Consider the following 24,595-nt stretch of genomic DNA (forward strand, 5'->3'; position numbering starts at 1 on the left):
TCGTAATCTTTTGTTATTTCCTGCCAGTTATCTTCAGGCCCGTCGCCATAGCCATGATCTCCTCATTCACCTGAAAGGTGATGCCATTGATAGTAACTCGCCTATCCTTCCAGCTACTGACGAATTGTTGAGAACAACTCTCACTGTAGCCAACCACGTATGTTAACAACAAAAAGTTTCAAACCTTAAAAAATTATGAGGACACTCAAAATAAATAGAAAGTGATTAGAATTTTTAGAATAAAAATCCACTTAATAGATCTAAATAGGAGAACTTCCCTTAACATGAAAATAAAATTTTAGAGAGGGCAAATTACCAAAGTCACTCTCTGTCAAACATAAAATAAAGAAGACTTTACAAAGGGATGGGGACATGTGCAATACACAATAATAAGTACTTAGATTTAATTTTATGTCAAAATTATAAAATTTAAATATATGTTTAACCAATTTTCTAGTGATGCCTTTGTCATACTCATCGTATAATAATTAAAATAGAATTAGAGTGCGTTATGGATTGATCTCATATAGTGTAGATCTATCTTTTGATATATGTGATATAATATGACAAATAATATACTTTGATAGTCCAATTCACTCTAATCCTTATCATTTGAATGTGCATAAGTACAACAAATGATTTTAAGGCACATTCTATGATACAAATAAATGTCTTTAAATATCTATATATAGTTAAAAGTTGTGTAAACATATACTAAATTACTTGCATACAAGGAAAAATAAATAATCTAATTGAGTTTTGATTTAGTTCTAAATAAAATTATTATAAAGTAAAAAAAGAAAATTTAATAATTAAGCCGAGAGGCTTTCTATAGTGGTAGCAATCTTCAATGTAAACATTTTTCATTTAAATTTTTTTTTGACATTCATTTACTTGTCAGAGAAATAAAATAGAAGCTTAACAATTAAAATCTTGAAAGTTGCATGCAATGGATAGTTAAACTTAATGTGAATTGGTGGTTTTTTTATTTACAACCAGTTCCTCCTCAATGTAGGGTGTATTTGTTCCATTTTCTAAAATATGGTTTACAATCTTCTTATGATTATGCTACAAATTAGAGTATAAAATAAAAATAAATTCAAAACATTTATTACCATTGCTTATTTTATTGCTATGATTTTTTTATTGTTATAATTTTCTTTAATTTGTATATTTCATGTTTGCATGTGATGAAGTAAATCATTCTCTAAATTTGATTTGTTGAGATTTTTCAATCTTATAAAACTAAGAAAGAGTTTTAAAATTTAAGATTTCTATGTATTATTATTATTTTTGGATAGATTTAAGATTTCTATGTATTAAGGGATAGTATATATAAAATAAATAAACTTATACTAATTCTATTGAAATTGGATACCTCTTAGTTTAGTTATCTAAAAAATAAAATTTAATTTTTAGGTATGCTAGTTAAAAATAGACGCATAAAATATAAACAGCAAAAAAAATTTACATTTAAGATAAAATAATCTAATAAACATTATTTATATATCGATATATAATTCCATAATAATTAAACAAATTTCCAGCCAAGGCTTCTACGGAAATAAGGGCTGAAGAACGAGAACCAGTTGGAATGAAATAAGCGGAAACCCATCGATTGTATGAAGTGTTCGGCTTCTTTGGTTACACGTTATTGCTACCCATTTAACCATGGAAAAATGGACAGTCAGGTGGTTCGAACATATGCCATCCGGCAGTGAATTTTCATCGCAAATAGAGCCTCACAACATGCCTGTGGTAGTTATCATTGCCCGTTAATAATTACACTCTAATAAATTTCTATTGCTATATGCATGGTGCTAGACAATGTAATAGCTGTGTCCTTGACAGGTATTTGCCGGTTGTGTAGCCGACTGGGATGCCAATAACAAGTGGAATCCAAACAATGGTGGTCTCAACCATCTCCAGGTAATAGGAAATATACCTTCCTTCGGAATTTTATGGATACATAGCATACCTGCATTTACTGAGGAAGCTTTACATATTACTTTCTTAATGTTTCAGCTGTAGATTTTACATAACAGCAATCCTCAACATCAAAATGGATAATAACCGGAAACAGTTCAAGCATAATGTTCCCTAACCTAGGTCAAAGCTGAAAACTCGGCTAGAATCTGCAGTTTGATTTAACGACAAAATAAAAGTCACGGAATATGACAATCAAGTAAAGATTATTGAAATTAACAAGAGAAACAAATGACATTTAAAATATATAGGAAATCTTAACTATTCACATTAAAAACCCATCGGATGTAGAATCATATTTCATGATATTAGAGCGGAATTGAGAAATTAAATTAGAGTTGACATGTAAAATAACAAAATGTCATTAGTTTCATTGTCGATATGTATATCTACTATATAACGATTACAACAACATATCAAAAGGCTGCAAGTTATGACTACAATATAAAAAATACTTTTAAAATCTGCTACCTTGCTTAATCTTCATCCACCAACACTGCATCAAAATTGTAGTTTTAGTTTGAATCATTTCCAATATGAGGGATTTACTAATGAGTGGTTGCCTAAACAGCCCTCTCTTGTGCTCCACATCAATTTGTCTAACATCTTCTAGATCAAGTCTCAACATCTCAACCCAATTTAAGAGTTTGTCAATCTCGAAGTTGCTAAGCACTATGCATGTTTGTCAATTTTTTTGATCATTAAGAGAAAGTTGACTCCACTTGATAGAGTGAATGAAGGTGTATGTGGACAACCACCTCTCTACAATAAAGGAACTTACAATTTAAAGGAGACAAGTGGTAAGCATATTCAACTCTTTGGTTTCCTTGCCATGACATGTCCATTGTTCAATAGGGTCATTTGAGCTGATCTAGCACCATCTGTTCTGGTGTTGAGTATGTTGAAAGTTGGACCACAAATATTGAGAAAAGTGATGCACCTTTCTCAAGTCTAGATGCCTTCTTAGTGTTGTGTATCGTTTGAAGGATCTTCATAGACTATTCGCTCACCTCTTCTTCAAAAGGAGACTCTTTAATTTTGAACTCATGAAACCCTACTTGGCTGTAAGTTTGCGAAATGTTGGCCGCAAAGATTGACAAAAAATTTAAATAATGATGCACTACTCTCAGAGTCTAGATACCTTCTTAGTGTTGCACATCTTTTGAAGGGTCATTCTCAAAAGGAGGAACCCTCTCAATCTATTTTGTATTACCATTTTAGATTTTAGATGTTGCACATCTTTGCTTTGCTGAAAGTTGGCTCTGATACCAGAGAATGCGTCACATCAATTTTGATAATTTGGTAAGGATAAGTTCCACAAAAGTTGTTAGAGATTTACTGAAGCTGAGAAAGCCAGACAATGCGATATGCAAAGGATGTCAAGAAGGAAAGCAGAGAAGAGAAACGTTCAAAGCTAAAGACCACTCATCTACCGGTGTACTGGATCTTGTGCACACTGATATTTGTGGTCCTACAAGAAAAAGAGGGTTTCTAGTTGAAGGGTACCTTTTTCTATTCATTGATGATCATTCTAGATCTACATGGGTTGCATTTCTAAGAGAAAAATCTGAAGCATTTGAGAAGTTCAAGATATTTATGACCAAAGTTGAGAGTGAACGTGGAAGGGAAATCAAATGTTTAGGATCTGACAGAGGTGGTAAGTTTATTTTTGATGAATTTGAAAGGTACAGTGAGAAATATGGAATAATGAGACAACTTTGTGCAGCCAAAACCCCACAATAGAATGGTCTTGTGGAAAGAATGAACACGACAATTCAGGAGGCAGCAAGGATTGTGATCAAAGAACTACTGGAAGCTTATTGGAATGTAGTGCTATACACTGCTTTGGACACGTTGAGCAGAGTTTTGTACTGGAAAAGATATTGTAAGACTTCATATGAGCTTTAGGACAAGTAAAAGGACACTTACTATAAAATATATCAAAATTTTCGTAATTGTTATATTTGTAGAGATGATGGCAATTTGGCAAAGTCTGATAGCAGATTTGATGGAGGAATATTTATGGGATACTCTAACAGAAGCAAAGCATATCAGGGTTAGAACAAAAGGCTAAATAAAGTTGTGGAAAGTATGAATGTGAGAGTCAATGAAATTGTTGATTATGAATTTGATACAGAGGAGAAGAAAGAAAATGACGAGGAAGACAAAAAATTAAGGCCGACACCTTCCTGTACCAGTACAACTCCAAGGTATGTACAAAGGCACAATTCCAAAAAGTAAATTATTGATGATAAGAACAAAGGTGTTGTTACTAGAAGTAAGGCAATTAAAGAGCAAGCTTTATACTATCTACTCTCAGAAGTTGAACCTAGATCTGTGGTAGAAGCTTATAATGATTAGAGTAGGCTCAAGGCAATGGAAGAAGAGCTAAATCAATTTGAGAAGAATTAGACTTCAGAGCTTGTTCCCAGATCGTTTGGAAAGAATGTGATTGGAACTAAATCCGTTTCCAAGAATGAGTTGGATGAAAATGGTAAAGTTGTGAGAAACAAGACCAGACTTGTTTGCAAAGGTTATTCTAAAATTTAAGGACTTAACTCTGATGAGACTTATGCAACTGTTGCTCAGATGGAAACCATTAGAATGTTCTTGACATTTGATGCTTTCAAAAGATTCAAGGTTTATCAGATAGATGTCAAGTCAACATTTTTGAATTGTGAGCTGAATGAAGAAGTTTACATTGAGCAATCATAAGGTTTCGAGTCAGAGGCAAATCCAAATTGAGTTTGCAGATTGAAGAAGACATTTTTATGTATTGAAACAGGCAGCTAGAGCATGATATGGTAAGTTTGATAAATATTTGATTAGTCGAGAATTTTTGAAAGGTTGGCAGACAACAATTTGTACTTCAAAGTAGATATTGACAAAATTCTAATTGTTGTGGTCTATGTGGATGATATTATCTTTGGTGGCAAAGACGATCTGTGCAAGAAGTTTGCTAAGGATATGCAGAAGGAATTTGAGATGTTGGTAGTTGGTGAATTGACTTTCTTCCTTGGATTACAAGTGAACCGAAACAACAAAGATATTTTTATCTCTTAATCCAAGTATGTGATGGAATTGTTGAAGAAGTTTGGCTTAGAAAACTCAAAGTCAATAAGCACTCCTATTGTTACTGGCTATAGGTTGACCAAGGATGAGGACACACCAAAATAAGATGTCAGTAAGTATAGGTAGATGATTGGAGGTTTGTTATATTTGATTGTGTCTAGACTAGATATCATATGTATGTAGTATGTTTGGCAGCCAAATTTTAGCAAGAACCAAAAGAATCTCATGTTATGACGGTAAAGCGGATCTTTGGATACTTGAAAGGGATTGAAGCTTATGGGTTATGGTATCTAAAAGGATCAGATTTCACATTGGCAACATGCACAAATGCTAATTGGGCAAGATCTTTGGATGACCAAAAAAGTACCAGTGTTTGGCTCTTGATTGCTTGGTTGAGCTAGAAGAAGGATTCCCAAATTAAATGGACTCCCAAATTCATGGGAAAACTTTAGACAAGGAGTAAGTGCTTTTTCCAAGCTCCCCAAATTTGATCAACTAAATGCTGATTGTATTCAAGAAGAGTGTAATCTAATATCTAGAGGAATCGACATGGAATCCACAAAAAGGAGACATTCAGATTCTCTCCACAAATTTGAAAAGGAAAAAGGGAAAGTACTCAAATAGTAAACAATCATTCAAGAAACAAAGAGACTGCTCTAAAGTACAATGTTATGGATGCAACAACTATGGGCACATTGCAAGAAAATGCCTAGACAAACTTAAATATCAAGCTTCTTTTGCTGAAGTCAATAATCTAGACTTGGAGTCAGAGAAATTTGCATTCTAAAGAACTTCAAAACATCCATAAAACTTGTGAAATATTGGATTAAGAGGGAACTCACTATTCTTTGTTATCCTCACCAAACCTCTTGCAAAATAAAGGTGAATCACTTCTGAGGTAAACTTGATATAAAATTATAATTATTGGGAAAGATTCTCAACTCAATTTTTGATGGTACTAATGAAAATGTTTATGTTATTTCATGACTATTTGGACCTTGTGCACATCATGAAGAAGTGACGACTTCCAAATGATTATCACTTGTATTTGTAAAAGTTATTGGAAGGTGACGATCTTTCAATAACTTAACCTTCTATTGTGATGGACATCTCATGATGTCTAAGCAGAGCACGATACATGATAACTTGCATGGTGGATTAAGTTCCTTAAACAGACCATGGCCTTCTATTGTGATGGACATCTCATGATGTCTAAGCAGATCACGATAGATGATAACTTGCATGGTGGATTAAGTTCCTTAAACAAGCCATGGCCTTCAATTGTGATGGACATCTTATGATGTCTAAACATATCACAATAGATGATAACTTGCATGGTGGATTAGGTTCTTGGCTTTCTATTGCGATGGACATCTTATGAATCTGAGATAGATCATGATAGGTTATATCAAAATGGTGGATATCTTTTGATCAAAGACATTCTTAAAATTGTCATTCCTAATATTACCATTGGTGTAATACTTATTCATTTGTTTATCCTTCTTAACTAAGAGGGAGTGTTAATGTTATAGTTTAGTCAGATAAACATAAAATGCGAATATTAGTGATATATAATATATATTATGTATACATAAATTAAATAGTTGATATATATTATGTATACATAAAATAGTGTATATATGTTTAGATTGAGTGAGTTCACACACACACACACACACACACACATCTATATATTTTCAACTCCATCGGCTAATATAATTAAATGTAAACATTTCAACAATTGTTAATATCAAATCCACCAAACAATGTTAGTCAGGTAATAGTGACTTAGTCATGCACATTATTGATTGCGGTGGAAATTGATTTGAGGTTATATGTTTATCACAACCACCATCATGTTCTTTAGAAAGGGGAAGACCTATCCTCAATGGACATGCCTCCCACGTGGGAGAGATGTCCATTTGTGGACAGGGTCTCCCATAACATTTAACTTACATATAAATAGATTGTCGACAGGTATACCCAAATACATTGAACACATTACTTACTACAGTCTTCAGTATTATTGGCTACTAGTCGATAGTCTTTTACAAACCAAACAAACTTGCATATTTAAGGAATATGCAGAAGGTCGAATCTGCAAGTATAAGGAGTATACAAATCTGTGATAATAAACATTCAAGGTCAAACTGAAATATTAGAAGGCGACAACATTAGATTCATCAACTTAAATTAAATTTGATCTTTGCAATTTTAAAATGAAATGCATTACTAGATTCCTTGACATACATATAGCACTTGTATTATCACTTAGTGTAGGAATTGGTTCAGAAACACTGATTCCTATGTTCTTCAAAGATTCTTGCATCCATAATCCGTGTCTACAACATGAGGACCCTGTAATATATTTTGATTCAGCAATTGAAAGTGTTACAAAATCTTGGTTTTAGCTCGACCAAGTAATCGAGAGCCAAAAACTGGTACTTTTTCGGTCATCCAAAGATCTTGCCTAGTTAGCATCTGTGTATGTTGCCAATGTATTTGGGTATACCCGTCAACAATCTATTTATATGTAATTTAAATTTTATGGGAGACATTGCCCACGAATGGACATGTCTCCCACGTGGGAGGCATGTCCATTCGTGGACGAGTCTCCCCCTGTTTGATAAACACATAACCTCAAATCAATTTCCTCTGCAGTCAATAACACGTGCGACTAAGTCACTATTACTTGACTAACATTGTTTGGTGGATTTGATATTAACAAATGTTGAAACATTTACATTTAATTATATTAGCCGATAGAGTTGGAAATATATATATATACATATATATGTATATATATACAATATATGTATATATATACAATATATATGTATATATATACAATATATGTATATATATATATAGATATACACATATATATAGATATGCATATATATACATATACACATGTATATATATATGTATATATGTATATATATACATATACATACACATATACATATGTATATGTATCTATATTATATGTATATGTATATATATTATATGTATATATGTATATATATATATATACATATACATATAATATAGATACATATACATATACATATATATATATACATATATATATACATATATATATATATATATATATATATATATATATATATATGTCAACTCACTCAATTTAAATACATATACACTATTTTATGTGTACGTCATATATATCATCATATATGTCAACTCACTCAATTTAAATACATATACACTATTTTATGTGTACATCATATATATATATATATATGTATATATATATGTATATATATATATATACATATACATATAATATATATACATATACATCTACATATACATATACATATACATATATATGTATATGTATATGTATATATATATATATATATATATATATATGTCAACTCACTCAATTTAAATACATATACACTATTTTATGTGTACATCATATATATCGGCTATTTAATTTATGTATACATAAAATATATATATATATATATATATATATATATATATCACTTATATTCACATTTTATGTTTACCCGACTAAACTCTGACATTGGAGAACAAAACACGTTGATATTAGATATCACTTTATTAGAGAAAAGGTTGAGTATGGGGAAGTTAAGTTGTATATAGCAGCAACAAACGTATTCACAAAGCCTTTGTTTAAGGATACTTTCGAGTATCTCATAGGGAAGAAGCTAGGCATCCTGCCCCTTCCTAGTGCTCATTAGTATGCACTGGTGTGTGCATTTGTCTGGTGGTTTACACATCCATATCTTTCTGGATCAGTGTTGGTGTGCTTCCTCTCAGGGGGGAGTAGAGGTTCCCTGACTTCAAGGGGACCAACTAATTTACTTGGCCCTTTGTCATTATTGTCAAAGGAGGAGATCTTTTGGAGCGCTTTGGTATTGATTCTAGTGATCTTCTTTCTATGCTTTATTATTGATGATTGTTGCCATCAATGACAAAGAGGGAGATTGTTAGAATGCGAGGTTGATGGTTGTTATCAGTGAATCAAGACTTGCCGCGAGTTGTGTGAGTCACCCGAGTCAACGAGTCAAGTCACCCCTGTTAGGTCAAAACAACCTATGACCTTGACCCTTCGAGTCATGATGGCCGACTTGCTCGATTTGCCTGACTAGATTGACTCGACTGACTCGCCTGGCTAACTCGGCTGACTCATCTGACCCGCTGGATTTTTACTTTTAGTTTTTAAAATTTTCTTAATACGTCTAAAATTTACCTTTGTACTTACGTAATCGATGTACGTTTATGTATGTGATCAAATTACCTTCTATTTCATTATGTTATTGTATCTTGAAGATTTATTCAATAATGGGTGCATGGAATGTTCTTTAAATCCTAAAAATCTCTAAATTTTAAGGGTTTTGTTGCTTTGTCGAGTTACGACCGAGTCCAAGCCAGTTCATGAGTCAAGTTACCCTTGCCAAGTCAAAGTTGGGTCTGAGTTTGGGAACTATGATTGTTATTGATGTCAACATCTTTCTCTCAACCTTTGGTGTGTCATAACAGTGTACTAATAACTTGTTGTTTGATTGGTATATCAGTTGATTGCATATGGACTGTCTTTTACCAATATTCTTTGTATTTGGTGATGCGTGTTACTATTGGATTAACATTAATTGTTTTACCATTTCATGCCTTGGTGATGGTATGCATTGTTTTGATGGATCATGTTTTTGGGTCGACCTTTTGTGATGTGTGTAGGTGTTTGATTTTGGTCCCACCATTTTTTTCCTAGCGTGTTCATCATAACCGTTGGTATTGAAGATTGTTGTGGCATGTTGTGCTTGAGGAGGTGTGACCTATTTCAAATATGTTTTAGGTAACATATTTGTGTTGTGCATTCAGTATAAATAGAGTATCATTTCAAGAGGGATGTATGCAAGTCTGTGAATTCAAGGTGGTGTATATGATTCATGTGATCATGTTGCTTATATGTAAGCTATATGGAATGCAAGTTTGAACTTACCCAGTCAATTGATTCGAGGAAACGCAAACAATAGAAAACTGTAATTGCAGAGGCTCGACAACTATATTTTGTGGTAGCTCTTACTTTGTCTATCATGTACTAGCTATAAGTTTGTTGGCAGTGAGCCTTTCTATTTTTGGGTGTGGCCATTTTGGTAGTGAAGCCTACTAACAATTCCCCCTCATTTGCAATGAACATTTGAGGTAGTTAGCCTTGTTGTACAAAATCACCTTAGTCGGTGTTTTTCATTTCATGAAAAATAGCTTCTCTGTGATTTTTCCCGGTTTAGATTTTCCATGTAAATCCTAACATTGATTGTGTTGGTGTTTTTGTGCTTTCATGCTTATCTTTACATTGGTGATTTATTGTACTCTAAATGACAAATCTTAAGTGGTGGTTGTTGATTGTTAAGTATTAACTAATAGATCAAAAGTTTTTATAAGTGTGTGGGAATAACTAATTACCCCCTCTCAAATGTTTTGAGGAAATCTTTTGACCACTAACCCTCCCACAATCACCAAATCTTTTGACTAGAAATCATCACAAAATCCAATCTGATGTGGGATAATAGAGCTGCCCTTCCTTGTAGCCAGAGACATACTGAGAACAACTGCCGCAATTTTGAGGAAAAGTCGACAAATCCTTCAAATTGCGAGAATGAGTAGGATGCCCCAAAATAGACTACAAGATACTATGATTTGAAGTTTACAAAGCATCGTTTTTGAGGAGAAAAATTGACAAAAACCCGACTCAATTTCTAAGGTGAAAAATTGATCAAAATCTAGCATGATTTTTGAGGTAAAAAATTAGTCAAAACCAAACAAAACCAGAGACACAGATGACAGAATATGTAACTGTGTTGTTGAGGGAAAACGGTAAAACCCAACAGATAATATTTGAGGAAAAACTTATAAACCCACCAGATAATTTTTTGAGGAAAAAATCATAAACCCAAAAGATAATTTTTAAAGGGAATTTTTAAGGCAAAAATTTATGAAAACCCATCAAAATTTTTTTAAGGGAAAAAATTATGAAAACCCATTAGATAAACCTTTATGCAGTAAAAAACAAGACTTCACATGGTAAAACAACACATGCAAGTAACAAATGCACATGCAAGCAATAGACAACCTTCGAAAATTAGAGACTTTTGCTGAAAGTAAGAAATTGTACAATCAAAACCCTCGACTGGGCTGGTGATTTTCAGCAAAAATATTTGAAGATGAACCACAAAATTCTTAAAATACCTCTAACGAATTTTATTTCAAAAAATCTAAAAACGAATTTCTGAAAATAATTCTAGATCAAAAGACACTGGAATTTTCTTAAAAAAATTGTCAAATTTTATGAAGTTCCATTGACCTGCTTTGATACCATGTTATGGTAAATCGATGTTGTTGTTGTTGTTGTTATTATTAAATAGAGGAGATGAAAGCTCCTTATGTAGCTTTACAAAGATGATGTTTGTAAAAGAAACAGTGGTGAACTAAAGATGAAAATAACCTAATTAACTAAAGATCAACTAAGATGTCCATTAAAGAAACATTATAATATTTTAATAGTTTATTATTTAGCATAATTAATGGATTTTGTTTGCCTTTCAATTTCTTTTAATTCATTCTTAAACTTCTGGAATCCATATTTGTATTTGGACTATCAACTTCATGGCCAATCCATGCTACTGAAAAATCAATGGATTTATGGGTGAATGAGGTAGAGTGCCTGAAGGAGCCCTGCCCATAAAACCTCATAAAACTTTAGTCTTCATGACAATTCGATACTACACTGTAATCTGAGAGCGACCAAGCTTCATTATTTCAATTGCTTGCCAAATCTTTGGGGCTAAGTATTAATGAATTTTGTATATATGGACTGGTCTGTGTTAAGACTAAAGAGTCATTGAAGACTGTATGCAGCATTGAGTTATTCCAATGTATATGCTAAATGTATGTATTATCTGTTGATTAGGATGCTTATCCAATTTTTTTTTTGATTGATAGCCAATGATCCCGTAAATATTATCATTGGAATATGGATAAAATCCCATTTCTGGTTTCAGTGATAGAATAATTAATGATTAATAATATGTTTTGAGATCCCCAGTTTTTGAAGGTTAAAGTTTTGGGTGGATTGTATTGTCCATTATGTCAATTTGATACTGTGATGAATGTTACAATATTATGTAATTCTGAAATTCATGAATATTTTTTTGAAAACTCTCTCTCTCTCTCTCTCTATATATATATATATATAAAATCCCTGAAACCTGTTTCCCCGTCCCCCTGTCCTGGAAACATGGGGTAACATAGAGACTAACTAAGATGACCATTACAGAAACATTATAATATTCTAATATCCATGGGTGGTAAAAATAGGCTCAAAGTCATGGATAAGGATAAAGTGAAGTTTCTAATGCATCACTTTACACTCATCATCAAATAAATGACTTACAAAGCAAAACACATGATAGTGGAAAAGAATATTAGTGGAAAACGTATACAAGATAGCAGCAATATAAGGTGGAAGAGAGTAAAAACTTGAATTGGATCATGGCCATGAAAGAGGAAAATTTAATCTGGGATTTTTTTCCAGGCCTTTTGAAAACTGCAATTTTTGTCTCTTTGCATCAGACTTATATGCTTTCATCAGTTATTTGCATGGTTAACCAGAGACGTGTATCTCACTCTCTGACCAGAAATGTCTCCAGAAACATCCCAATGCAGAGCTTTCTTTTGGCTGCCATCTCCTACATCTCTGAAGTTGCTCGACCAGAAATCGACATCTCCTGCCATAAAACTCAGGGAAAAAGTGTGTTAAAAGGAAAAAAAGGAAGTTCAAATAAATATAAGCCTCCATAGAGTTTCATGCTGATATTTTGGATGATTAGAAAAATCCATGCAAAGTTATAGTGATTGGAGCTACTGACTGTGAAGAATTTATCAAGAGGGACACAATCAGTTGTACGACTGATTTCCTGTCATTGAAATTGTTTGAAGACAATTTGGTTTTACTATTTACTGTTCTTTTGTGACCGATTTACCATTCTTGTTTTAAACTTTTATGTCATGAGATTTTCTGGAAATTATTAAATTATAATGAAAAATATGGTATCTTTAAGTACCTCAGTCTCCTATTTTTGAAAATTAGCCATTTTGATACCAGAAGGAGTCTCCAGTGTCTTCAAGTACCCCCGCCTCTTGGTAACTATGGTCATTTGTTAATAAAATGTTTGCATATTAGATGAGAAATAGCATAATTTATTTATTGGGAAATGTGTTGTTGCTTCTCAACTGCATGTGCTTTACTGTCTAATAGAAGCAGACTATTATTTTCCTTGCATGATATGTTGTTGCATGCAATCATTCTTACCTTTACAAGACTCCGTGTTTATGAGGTTTTGGATAGTGAACTATGGGTCACTTGTGAGTGCAGATTTGTTTAAGAGACTTTGGGATCTCTTTTCAGTTTCTTTTTTTCTCATATGCATACTCCGTATTATCATTCTCATTTCCAAACTGGTTATCATGAGAGTCTATGGTGCTTCTCTGAACTTCTTCCACTCAGGGTCTCCCAACTTTTGTATTTTTCTCATTAGCTTGCTTTGTTTTGTACCTTTTGTACTTCCTGATTAAAAGTACATAAAACCCAAAATTCCTATCACTTATGGGAACTGCCCACTTAAATTTAGAGGGAATCATCCACTGCATGGTGACATTCATGACTATCTTGCTCCTTTTGTCACTATCTTCTGGGTATTAGCGAATAAATTCAGTGAAGGGCTTCTCGGACAAAAAGTAGTGGCAAAGATGCTGTATTACAAAATATATGCCAGATAAATGAACATTTGTCAATGCTAATAAATCAAAAATTATAGTGAATCAATAATAAGGATTCAAAGCTGTTGACGGATAAGAAATATCCATATGCAATAATTGTTAGATTTTAACTAGTATCATTTAACCAAATAAAAGTCCTTCAACTTTCTACAAGCAGATTTAAGAATTATATTAGCACACAGGCTATTATCATAATTGTAGGAAATAGTGATTTGCTTGATCTTTAAAGGCAGCTTGTTGTTGGGTTGATCTCCAACAATTCCATATCTTAATAGATCCAGTCAGATTCATCACATCTTGAGCCTTTAGAGTTGGTAGGAAATTTTCTTTCACCAGTTGGAGAGATAACTACTAGCTCCACTTTTTCTTTCTTAACAACGAAGTGGCCACTTGCAAAGTGAAATGGAAGTATATAGGAATATAAATTTGAAAAAAGAAACATTTGCAAGATTTTCAATGTAAAGATCAACAATTTAAGATTAGGTTGGACTAACAAAGGTAATCTGTAAAAAATGATGAATAGTCAGATGGTAAAGCAAGGGAGTACCGACTATCAGTTGCTCCAAAAAGTTTATTAGATTAATATTTGTTCTGTTATACACAGAGTTCTGATATGCAAGGTGGCTTTTTGATCTCAAATTATTTCCAAATTCAACCCATGTCTGTATACTATCCTCACAAACATAACAATCGCTGACAAATTATTGTGTTTCTCCATCAGCACATTATCTTGCTTTGGTTTCTTATAAAACCACTGGGTGTTTAATAAACATGCCACTGATGCAGAGGGCAATGGGGCACGTTCTGTTTTGTGACAATAAGATCTGACACACCATAGCCCTGTTAATATTATTTACTATACACTTCTTTAAACATTATTTGATGAAGTTTCTCTCTCTTTTGATCATGGTTTCCATATACATCCCCTAGGCCTAGCTGAAATACCCCATCCCTGATCTGAAAATGTAAATTCTGATTTTGTTCTGATTTTCTATTTTAATGTTTTTTGGAGTTCTTCTGATTTATTTTGCATATAACATGAATTCAATTGCTGGAAGTTGAATTACAACAAATAACTGGAAACTAATTGGAAATAATGGACCAAATAATTAAATTTTTCTTATTGCAAGGTAATTTTGGGACATACCTATTCCTCTTGCCACTTGCAAATACTTCATAGAAACTCTGGAAACTTCATTCCATACGACTCAGATATTTACATTAATCATATGCAGAGTTGAGTTGCATCTATACCGGTATACAACAATATGTGCGAGGTGAATATTTGCGAAGAATTATACTCAGACAAATGGAGAGCCTGATTTTGTAAAATCAGGGTTCCATCAGCGGCTCTCATTGGGGACATATGCCCCTTGTTGGAATGATGAGTATCCCAGCTATCTTGGGGTGAAGCAGGCCTGCAAGAAAACAATAAAAAATAACTTATGAATACAATTGCATCAAAATAAACAAGTATACCAATTTGTGAAGAAGAAGATAGTAGAGTAAAAGAAAAGCCCCCTTTTGTGTCCTTTTGAAAGTCTAATTTGATCAAGTGACCTCAAGGTCTTCAAAACAGTGACTACTCTTTCATCTGTCAAACACCACATTCTGATTCCGCAATAACTCATTCTTTCTGATCATGGTATTATATCCTTCCTTTGCTCGACTATCTTTTCAAGCGAAATTCATAGACAACCATTACATACTCTGTTGGATGTCCTTGTCAAATGCTCATTTGAATACTGACCAAGGAAACCTAATGCTTGAGTACATCTACTTTCTTCTGCAACCTTGTGATAAACTTTAACATACATGTTCTTTTCCTTCATCACTTGTTTAGGATTAAAATTTACCTTTGCCTTAACAACAGGATCATTTGAAAAGAAATAAATTTCATTATCATTTAATCCAAACATCTGATCTCTTGCTTCACTCATTTGATCAGTATACATGGAAGAAAAATCCTCAAAAGAATTATGATGAAAACTTAAAAACACTCCCCTATGCATATTCTTAACAAATATTATCACAGAGTCTTTAGGGATAGTTACCACGGTATGCTGCTTATACTTCACACCCATATCAAATGCACTTCATTAATGCAATCCTTGGCATCTGACTTTTGTTTAACCTTTGATAAATCATCAAGTGCACTGTGGTCTTTACTGAATGGAAGGTCCCTATGGTCATGCTTTTGATCAATCACACAAGCATCTAGATAAAATTTCTCTGCTTGGATTGTCTTCTAGCACACAATTTGCTCGATCTTCATACTCCAGATGTTGATATTCTTCACAAAAAGGTTTTGAAAATAGCTCATATTCAGGGAATACAAGTTTTCTTTGATTAAGACTCTGATCAGATATGACACTTGGACAATTTTCAGAACCACGCTTCAACACACTCTCCTCATTGCGCTTGTCTGATTTCATCTCATCTTCACATATTTGATATAATTCCTGCTCATGAGATGAGCTGAAAAATATCTCACCTTCTAAATGCTTATCATGAGTTTTATTATCTTCAAAGTTTTCATTAGGCTTGCTATCCTCATCATAATGCATGTAATTATCCTCCGTAGGGTCTGATGTTTCTTTCATTGTATCTTCTTGGGATTTATCAAACACCTTTTGAATGTGTGTTGATTCACTATTTTGCTTTGAGAAAAAATTTGGGCCATTCTTCTCAACATATTTCTTATATTCCGTGTCTAATAAGATTGAGATTTCATCTGAACTTAGAAACATTTCTTCTTGGCCATGACACTTATTGATTTCCATTTCTACACAAGTCTCATCATGGACAGATTCTTCTTCAGACTGTCCAATCATTTCTTTTTAATTCGAATTTGAAACATCATCATGCTTTTGTCTTAATTCGATTATTCACCATCTTCTTCTAATTTCTGACATAGAAGCTTCACATCAAGGTCTTTTGGTGAGATTCCCAACTCAAAAATTTTGTTTAGAAATTCCTCATATGGAGGCATGAGGTTTAATGGTATCTCATGATAAATTTTTACCATTCTTATGAATAAATGAGCCCTTGTCTCACCTTCATCTCTTTCTCGATTGAAAAAGGCATCAAGTGGAGACATGTTAAGATCCTCATCCATGCTGCAGCTGTGGTCTTCATACCATTCATAACACATGATATCTTCCACATTTGCATTGTGAAATTCATTTAAGATTCTTTGTTCACAGTGAAATTCATTTAAGATCCTTTGTTCACAATCCTTCCAAGATGAAATACATTGTGTAGGCAATGATTCATATGTTTGTCTCGCATTGTCTTTTAATGCCCTAACAAACAATTTTATCACTTGATCTTTTGTGCAAATTTCATAATTCTCTATGAATGCAAAAAATGCATCCAAATGTTGAAATGCTGATTCATCCCATTCTCCATGGAACTTTGGTACAAGTTGTGAAAGTTTTGGGAATAACTTGCTAGGTTCATAATCAAAATTGCTGAAATCCAATGGCCTGATTACATCTAAGGCTTTCTTTGAAATGATCGATACATTTGAAATCTATCTACCATTTCCCAAGTCTTCTCCCTCAATAGAGCTACAAACTGAAAATTGTATTGAATAGAGTTGTCATCTCTTTCAAGGAATGAATTGATTTGTTGATCCTCTGAGTTCTTGCTTCCAGCAGAGTGCACTTCCGAACAAACTGATAGAACTACTTTCTAATTCTGGTCTTCGAAATCTGAAACTTTGGGTAACTTCACAATATATATTGTGAGCAACTCTCCCTAGTAGAGTCGCCAATTTGTTGGTTCCCAAAACCACATATTGGAATCCTATGAGCCTTGCCAACTCAATGCTAGGATTCCAGTGGGTCAAAGGCCAACTTGATAGGACTGATCGACTCAACTTGACAGGACGGATCGACTCGATGCAAGTCCTTTGCACTTTTGGCTCTGCAGGGCCAAGGCGGTACACCCGATCCTGAACCAATCACTTGAGTCCAAGATTACGTATAGCAGATGATCTGATCACAAGTGCAACAAAAGAAAGTCTTCCAAATGAGAAGGAATTAAGAAGTCTTTTAAATTTGCACAACTTTAAAATGAAAATGCTGAAAAAATATTTTCTCCCAATTTTAATGATAACTTCAAGACGTAATTGCTGTAGATAAGAAGTGCTTTGAATATTAATGTTCAAATGCTTTTATATAATTTACAAGAGAAATGAACTTATAACGAAAATGTGGAAATGATTTCAACTGCAAATCAAATGGCATATTTCTAATGATTTTAGAGATCAATGCCTTGTTAATTTGGGTTACAGAGTCTATTATAGTGCAGAATATTTAGTTACAACTTTGCAGGAAAATATTTTTATTTTATATCATCAGTTGCTCTATATTTTAAATGTTCTAATGATTTTAGAGATCAATGCCTTGTTAATTTGGGTTACAGAGTCTATTATAGTGCAGAATATTTAGTTACAACTTTGCAGGACAATATTTTTATTTTATATCATCAGTTACTCTATATTTTAAATGCAAGAGATTAATTTACATATGCAACTCAGTGCTAATCTAAATGGATTTTAACTTCTTAGGAAGACCAATTAGATAAAGATGAGAGAGATTTACATACTGCTCTCAAGATCCTTGGTTGTCAAACAATGAGTGCTGAAAAGTAGTCTTTCTATGCAAAATAAACTAGAAATAATTCACAGTTGCCTGTGATGACTACAAGGGACTGATTCTGCCAGCTAATAATCCTCTTGCCTCTATTCACAATGACACAATGCTTCTTCTATTCAAAGGATAAATGCATTCGACCTGCTGTAGAACATCAACTCTTTACCACCGTTCCCATAACAAAGAACAAAATCTTTATAATACTTTCACTTGTGTCTCCCATTTGTTTTTTTAATCACATATTTATACATGAATGAAAAGATGTGCAATGAATAGATACACCTCTTCATACTACCTAATTGCAACTGCTTTGACACTATAGTGAAATTTAGAAACTTAAGAATTTACAAATAATCACATCAACTTATTCGATAAACTGTATAAGTAATCCTAAATGATAAGAGTTCTTCCATGCAGCATCCAGGACATGGGTATTTATATCCTTCTCTCGCGACGATGATCTCCATATCCTGAACTTTTGAACATGTAAGTGCATGGGCGGCAAGGCTTTATACATATGTGAGAATAGTAATGAAATTACTATCTCGAAGTGCCCCATCCTTAATCACCATCTTTTATAAGGAGACTGACTTCGTTCTTCATTCGAATGAAGACATCGGCGCATGTTTATTCTTTGGATATGTAATTAACATTGCCACTTGTGCACACAATACACCTTCACCACTCATGTCCATTGGAAACACATATATGTTCACTTATGATTCTTGGGTGATTATCTCAAACATGTAAGGGTATTGAGCATTTTAAATAATCTGACTAAGAAGATAACATGCGGCTTAAATAGTCATCGAGCAATTCATTTCTTTCCGCATTCATTTGTTGGACACCATATATCTTTACTGCATGCATAGATTCTTTCTCTTTTGTGTGTGCTCCCTCGTGAACTAGTTGTGGTAGAACATGATTCTATAATCGTGTAGGCAAGTCAGAGTGTAGATATTTGGTGCTCTATATGCGAACAAGACCAACACCATCAGAATAGATTGTGTCACTTGATTCTCCTTCATCCACGATCGAAACCTTCACAACACTTGGGAGATGCGATAGAGATTCTTGTAAGAAAAAATAATAAATTATACACGGCTTCGAATTTCAGCCCACCACTATGATCTAAAATAAGGAAAATACAAGTAGAGACTATCATATTAAATAACAAAAATAATGGATTCTGGGAAAACTAAAAAGAGAGATTAATCAAGGCCTATATACTGTGTTTTATGAGACACCGAACAAGTGTAATCCCTTGTAGTACATATGACTCATTTCAAGTTGACAATTCTTCAGATTCAGGTGTTATAATATGGAACAATACATAGATTTTTTTGTTTATAATATCTTCCAATTTGATGCCCAGAGTGCTAACTATTCAATTTTCTTTCCATTGCCTATTCGTTCCATTTAGATACAAAGTTAGACATAGAGGAACTTCAATGTTTTGTAGAATCAGTGCCTCTACAAACCTTCACATTAACAAGTAGCAAGGTGAGGAAGATGCAAGAATTAGAAAATAAAACATCACTATAGATGCTCATGATATACAATTGTCCAGAAATAGAAAGGCTTCAACATCCTGGAGAGGTAACTTAGCTCAAACTAACGGAGTGCATGAAATTGTAGAAGATAATAATCTCCCCACTGATGTTTCCAGTGACTAATTGTCCAAACCTTCCAAACTTTAGTTCAGAATGTCTCACATTGAAGAATATTCGAGGTTTAGAAAACATAAGTCCTGAGTTATACAAACTTTCAAATTTTGCTATCATTATTTTTTTTTATTCTTCTCTTAGCAAATTCCTGTTTGCTCCAGATTTCATATCTTCTATGCCATGTTCACCTCCAGATAACTCCATTCTATATGTCTGAGATATTTACATTAGTCATATGTAGAGTTGAGATGCATCTATACCGGTATACAACAATATGTGTGAGGTGAATATTTGCGAAGAATTATACTCAGACAAATGGAGACCCTGATTTTGTAAATCAAGGTTCCATTATGTCCAATGGCAAGCAACTGATCACGGATATCTTGAATCTTATTTAGGTATTCCTGGAGCGATTTCCGCTCATCCATGACAATAGAGAACAAATTGTTCTTGAGAAAGAAGGCCCTGCTTTTGTTTGAAGTCTCATGAAGTTTCTCGAGATGTTCCCATATCTTGACAATTCTCTTGCCAAATGGAATCTGAGGGAGCTGATCATCAGCTATTGATAATTTGAGAAGCATCACCGCCTCTCAATTATTCGGATCACATGTATCCTGATCAGTACCAGTTGCAGACGGACGCTGTGTAACAACCAGAACAATTTGATCAGTTATTTCAATTTTCAAAGATTGTTGACATCGGTTGCTTCCACATACCATAATTCCGACCATTGAATTTCTGATTTCCCTTGAGCAAAATATTAATCAAAGATGCCATAGTGTGTTTTTCAGTGAGAAACGTGAAAATTTGTGAAGGCACGTATTCGAGCCAAAAAATCAGAAGACACCAAAAAAATAAAGATGTACCCTAAAGAGAGCTCGAAAAACCTAGAAAGAAATGGTGTCAGCTTCTGGATCTGCTAGCTCAAAAAATGAGGGACAAAAATCAAGGCACTCAAAAAAATAGATGACAACCTAGCTGAGCTCTTGAAAAACCCTCCAAGAAACTGTAATTTGTTTTAGATTGAGTACATAAAAGTAGGGTTTCGAACAAAAATGACCTAGGCAGTAAAAGCTTTAAAAATGACAGAATTTGCAGGAAAAAAATGCAGTTGTTGGGTGCAGTTCTGCTAATGGTGGTTTGAGAAACCCTAGATGACGACTAACACTTCAAATAATGGCCACAAAACAACTACAAACCTTGTAAAAACATTGCAACACGACTAGGCGGGGTTTCAAGAAAAAATCGCAAAAAATATGCCATGAAATCGCATCAAACAGGAGCAGTGATTTGCAGGAAGGAAAAACACCATGAAAATGCAGAAAATCATGACCAAATACAGGGATTTGCTGCCTAGAAAAAACGAATCAGAGGGGGAAAAATTTGCCTAAAACCCTAGACGGTTTTTGAAAAAAATTATGATGATTTGCCCATGAATTTTCTAGAAAAATTCCTCTCGAAAAATTTAAACAAATAACTTCCGAAGGGAAGTTATAAAATTTTCATTTTTAAAAAAATTTAGCTCTGATACCATATTACATAGTAATTGTTAAAATGCTTGCTTGTTATTAACAATGATCAATAGATCAATATATACAAATGATTAAACCATTTCCTTAGGAAATGATCGTAAAGAATAGAAACATTCTATGTTAGCTAACAATTAACTAACAACTGACTAAATATTAGAAACATTCTAATATTCATGATAGATTACAAGTATATAACCATTAAATAATAACTATGTTCCCTGGGACGCGTACCCAGCCTAAAACCTGGTGTTTTAGGGACGGGGAGACGGGTATGGGACATCCCCCAGCCGTCCCCAAAAAGTGGAAAAATGCAGGGGATGTCTTAGAAACTTGGGGATGCTTGAGGGTACGAAAGGGGGACGTCCAGACGTCCCCTTTCCATATCGGGTACGACTGGGGGTCCCCCTTTTTTGTTTGCATAAAATTAAAAAAGTTTAATATAAACAAATATTTTAAAGCCTCCAACTTGGTCGGCCAGGTTGTCCCCACCCCTCCAAATGCCCTAAAAGGCAGTAGAGACAGAATAGGAGCAGCAGACTGCTTCATTTTTCTATGTTTTTTTTGTTAGAATCTGAAAAGATTAATAACCCAGAAAACTAGTGCAAAGAGTAAATATCTAAACTATGAATGCAAATGATACAAAATCAAAATAGCAACACAGAGTTAGTCTCCAAGAGAGTAATGCAAATGCTAAAAGCAAAATAGCATTAAGAGGATGCAAAAACAAGAGATGCAAATACAAGCCAGGTAGCATGCTTATATAGGCTAGGAAGAGGGAGGAGGTGGCAACACCAACCAATGAGGAGCAACCATCTATTGGACTAAAGATAGCAAAGTATCTTCCCAAGATAGCTAATGGATGCTCATATGTAGGAAGGTGACACCTCACAACCATTCACCTAATAAGACATGCTTTATTAACCTAAGCGAGATTATTAAAAATGTAGGAAAAACCTAGCAAAATAGGAAAAATAAAAAACTACACTAACACCCCCCTATAAGCGAAGCTTAGGTGGATGTAGAAATGGGTCCTGGCAAGTCAAGCCTGATGAGGTACCCATGTACATAAAATTCCCCCAAAAGAGAGAGAAAAGAGACTCCCCAAAGAAAATTAGGACTCCAAGTAAGAGGAAGAGGCCCCCCCAAAAGATGAAGCATCCCACACCCACAACAAAGCTTGCAAATTTTGTCCGGTAGATCCACTTACATCGAACAAGTTTTCTTCCCTTAGGAAAATGGACAAGATCCCAAGTGTGGTTACTCATCAAGGAACTATACTCTTCCTGCATAGTTGTATCCCACTCAGAAATACCAAAAGCCTCATGAAAGGACTGTGGATTTGAGGCAGTAGCAATGAAGATATGTAGAGCATCCTGGAATTGTGAACGAGTCTGCTTGGTGTCTTATGGATCTCCAACCCAATCACTTGCAAACTGCAAGGTCTGTCTAGCCCAAAGTGGACCAGAAGATGGAGAATCTAGAGGAGAATCATCAACCTGTAAATGATGACTAGGAGAGGAAGGAGGTGAGTCCTCTGAATCACTCTTTGCATCAGAAGTGGAGGTAGAAGACTGCTCAAGTGAATCCGACCCATTAGAAGATCTGTCATGTATTCCAAGTGACTCCAATGTCAAAGTAGAAGGCAACCTTGTGACTATGCTCTGATGGTTAAGCTGACGCAAGTAGTGGAAGTTAAGATGGCCAAACCGCTCATGCCATAATCTGCTCACATCATTAGAATGAGTGAGTGGAACAGTCAAAGGAGGATTAGGAACAAAGTGAGAAAACATATAGAGTCGTGATTGATGATCTGCTCTCCCAACTGCAACTGTAGAATCATTGTGCAACTCATGTATCTCCACTGAACTAGGAGTGAACTCAACCCGCTTGCCTAAACTTGTGTGAGTGATTTGGTATACCGATAGGAGATTAGTTGACAATGAGGGTACACAAGGAACATCATGGAATGTGCCATCCCCCACATCAACAGACCCTCTCTCACACACATCAACAGGAGTGTTATCACCCATCAAAATAGAAGGCATAGTACACGGCTCCAAGGATGCAAGTTCTTCCTTAGATGAAGCCATGTGGTGTGAAGCACCCGAATCAAGAACCCAAGTGGATGGTGAGGAAGCAGCTGCAAAAAGGGCCTTGCCCTTTCCTTTCCCCTTGCTGTTTTCTTTTTCCTTGTTAGACCCTTCATTAGAACTTTGTTTGATAGACTCAGGAACACTGATATTATTCTTCTCAAGAATGTATGTCAAGTGATCAAGTTGTTTCTGCAAACATTTATGTTCATCATGACCAGGTCTTTCACAATAGGCACATTTGACCTTTTCTTTCTTAGGCTTATCGCCCTTGGAAGATGGTGTATCAATAGTTGCTTTTGAAGAAATCGATATCTGATCCTTCTTCTCCTCGCTATTCTTTTGTTTCTTGTCCTTACTATTGTTGTTACTACTTTGTCCTTGTTGTTCTTTTGTGCCTTGGTTGGCAGCCAAGGCATGTGACTTAGAGGACTTAAGAGTGCCCATCTGGATTAGCTTGTCCTGTTCTCGAGTGAGATTGAAAGCAAAATCATCTAAAGATGGCATGGTGAATTGAGTACCAAGTGCACCCTTAGTAGCATAGAAGGTAGAGACAAACACAGAATATTCTGAACTTAGTTTAGAGAGAATACTAAGAATCAGTTGTTCATCTTTCTTTTCAATTCCACATTGTTTTAACTACAGCCTTAGTGATTTCAATTTGGTGAAAAAATCTTGGATTGTGTTGAAATTGCCTGGACTCAAACTAATTAATTCATTTTCCAACATATGACCCCTCATTGAATCTTGTG

At 34.2% G+C, this 24,595-nt stretch overlaps 1 protein-coding gene across 3 annotated transcripts in view; it reads left to right on the top strand.

The window, feature by feature from the left end:
* The first annotated feature begins 1,535 nt into the window (after window positions 1-1,535).
* LOC149533522 (2-oxoglutarate (2OG) and Fe(II)-dependent oxygenase superfamily protein) overlaps window positions 1,536-24,595 on the top strand; it is a 178,701-nt gene continuing 155,641 nt past the window's right edge. For all 3 annotated transcript variants that reach the window (XR_016357013.1, XM_089804590.1, XM_089804591.1), the window contains exons 1-2: window positions 1,536-1,758; window positions 1,852-1,929. Coding sequence is in view for 2 of the 3 variants with exons in the window: in XM_089804590.1 (XP_089660716.1) it covers window positions 1,672-1,758; window positions 1,852-1,929 (165 nt within the window). In the remaining variant the exon portion in view is untranslated. The remainder of the gene's footprint in view (window positions 1,759-1,851; window positions 1,930-24,595) is intronic.

Source organism: Cupressus sempervirens, chromosome 10, assembly GCF_028749045.1.
Source record: "Cupressus sempervirens isolate cs-2001-9-10 chromosome 10, ASM2874904v1, whole genome shotgun sequence".
NCBI classification, from domain to species: domain Eukaryota; kingdom Viridiplantae; phylum Streptophyta; class Pinopsida; order Cupressales; family Cupressaceae; genus Cupressus; species Cupressus sempervirens.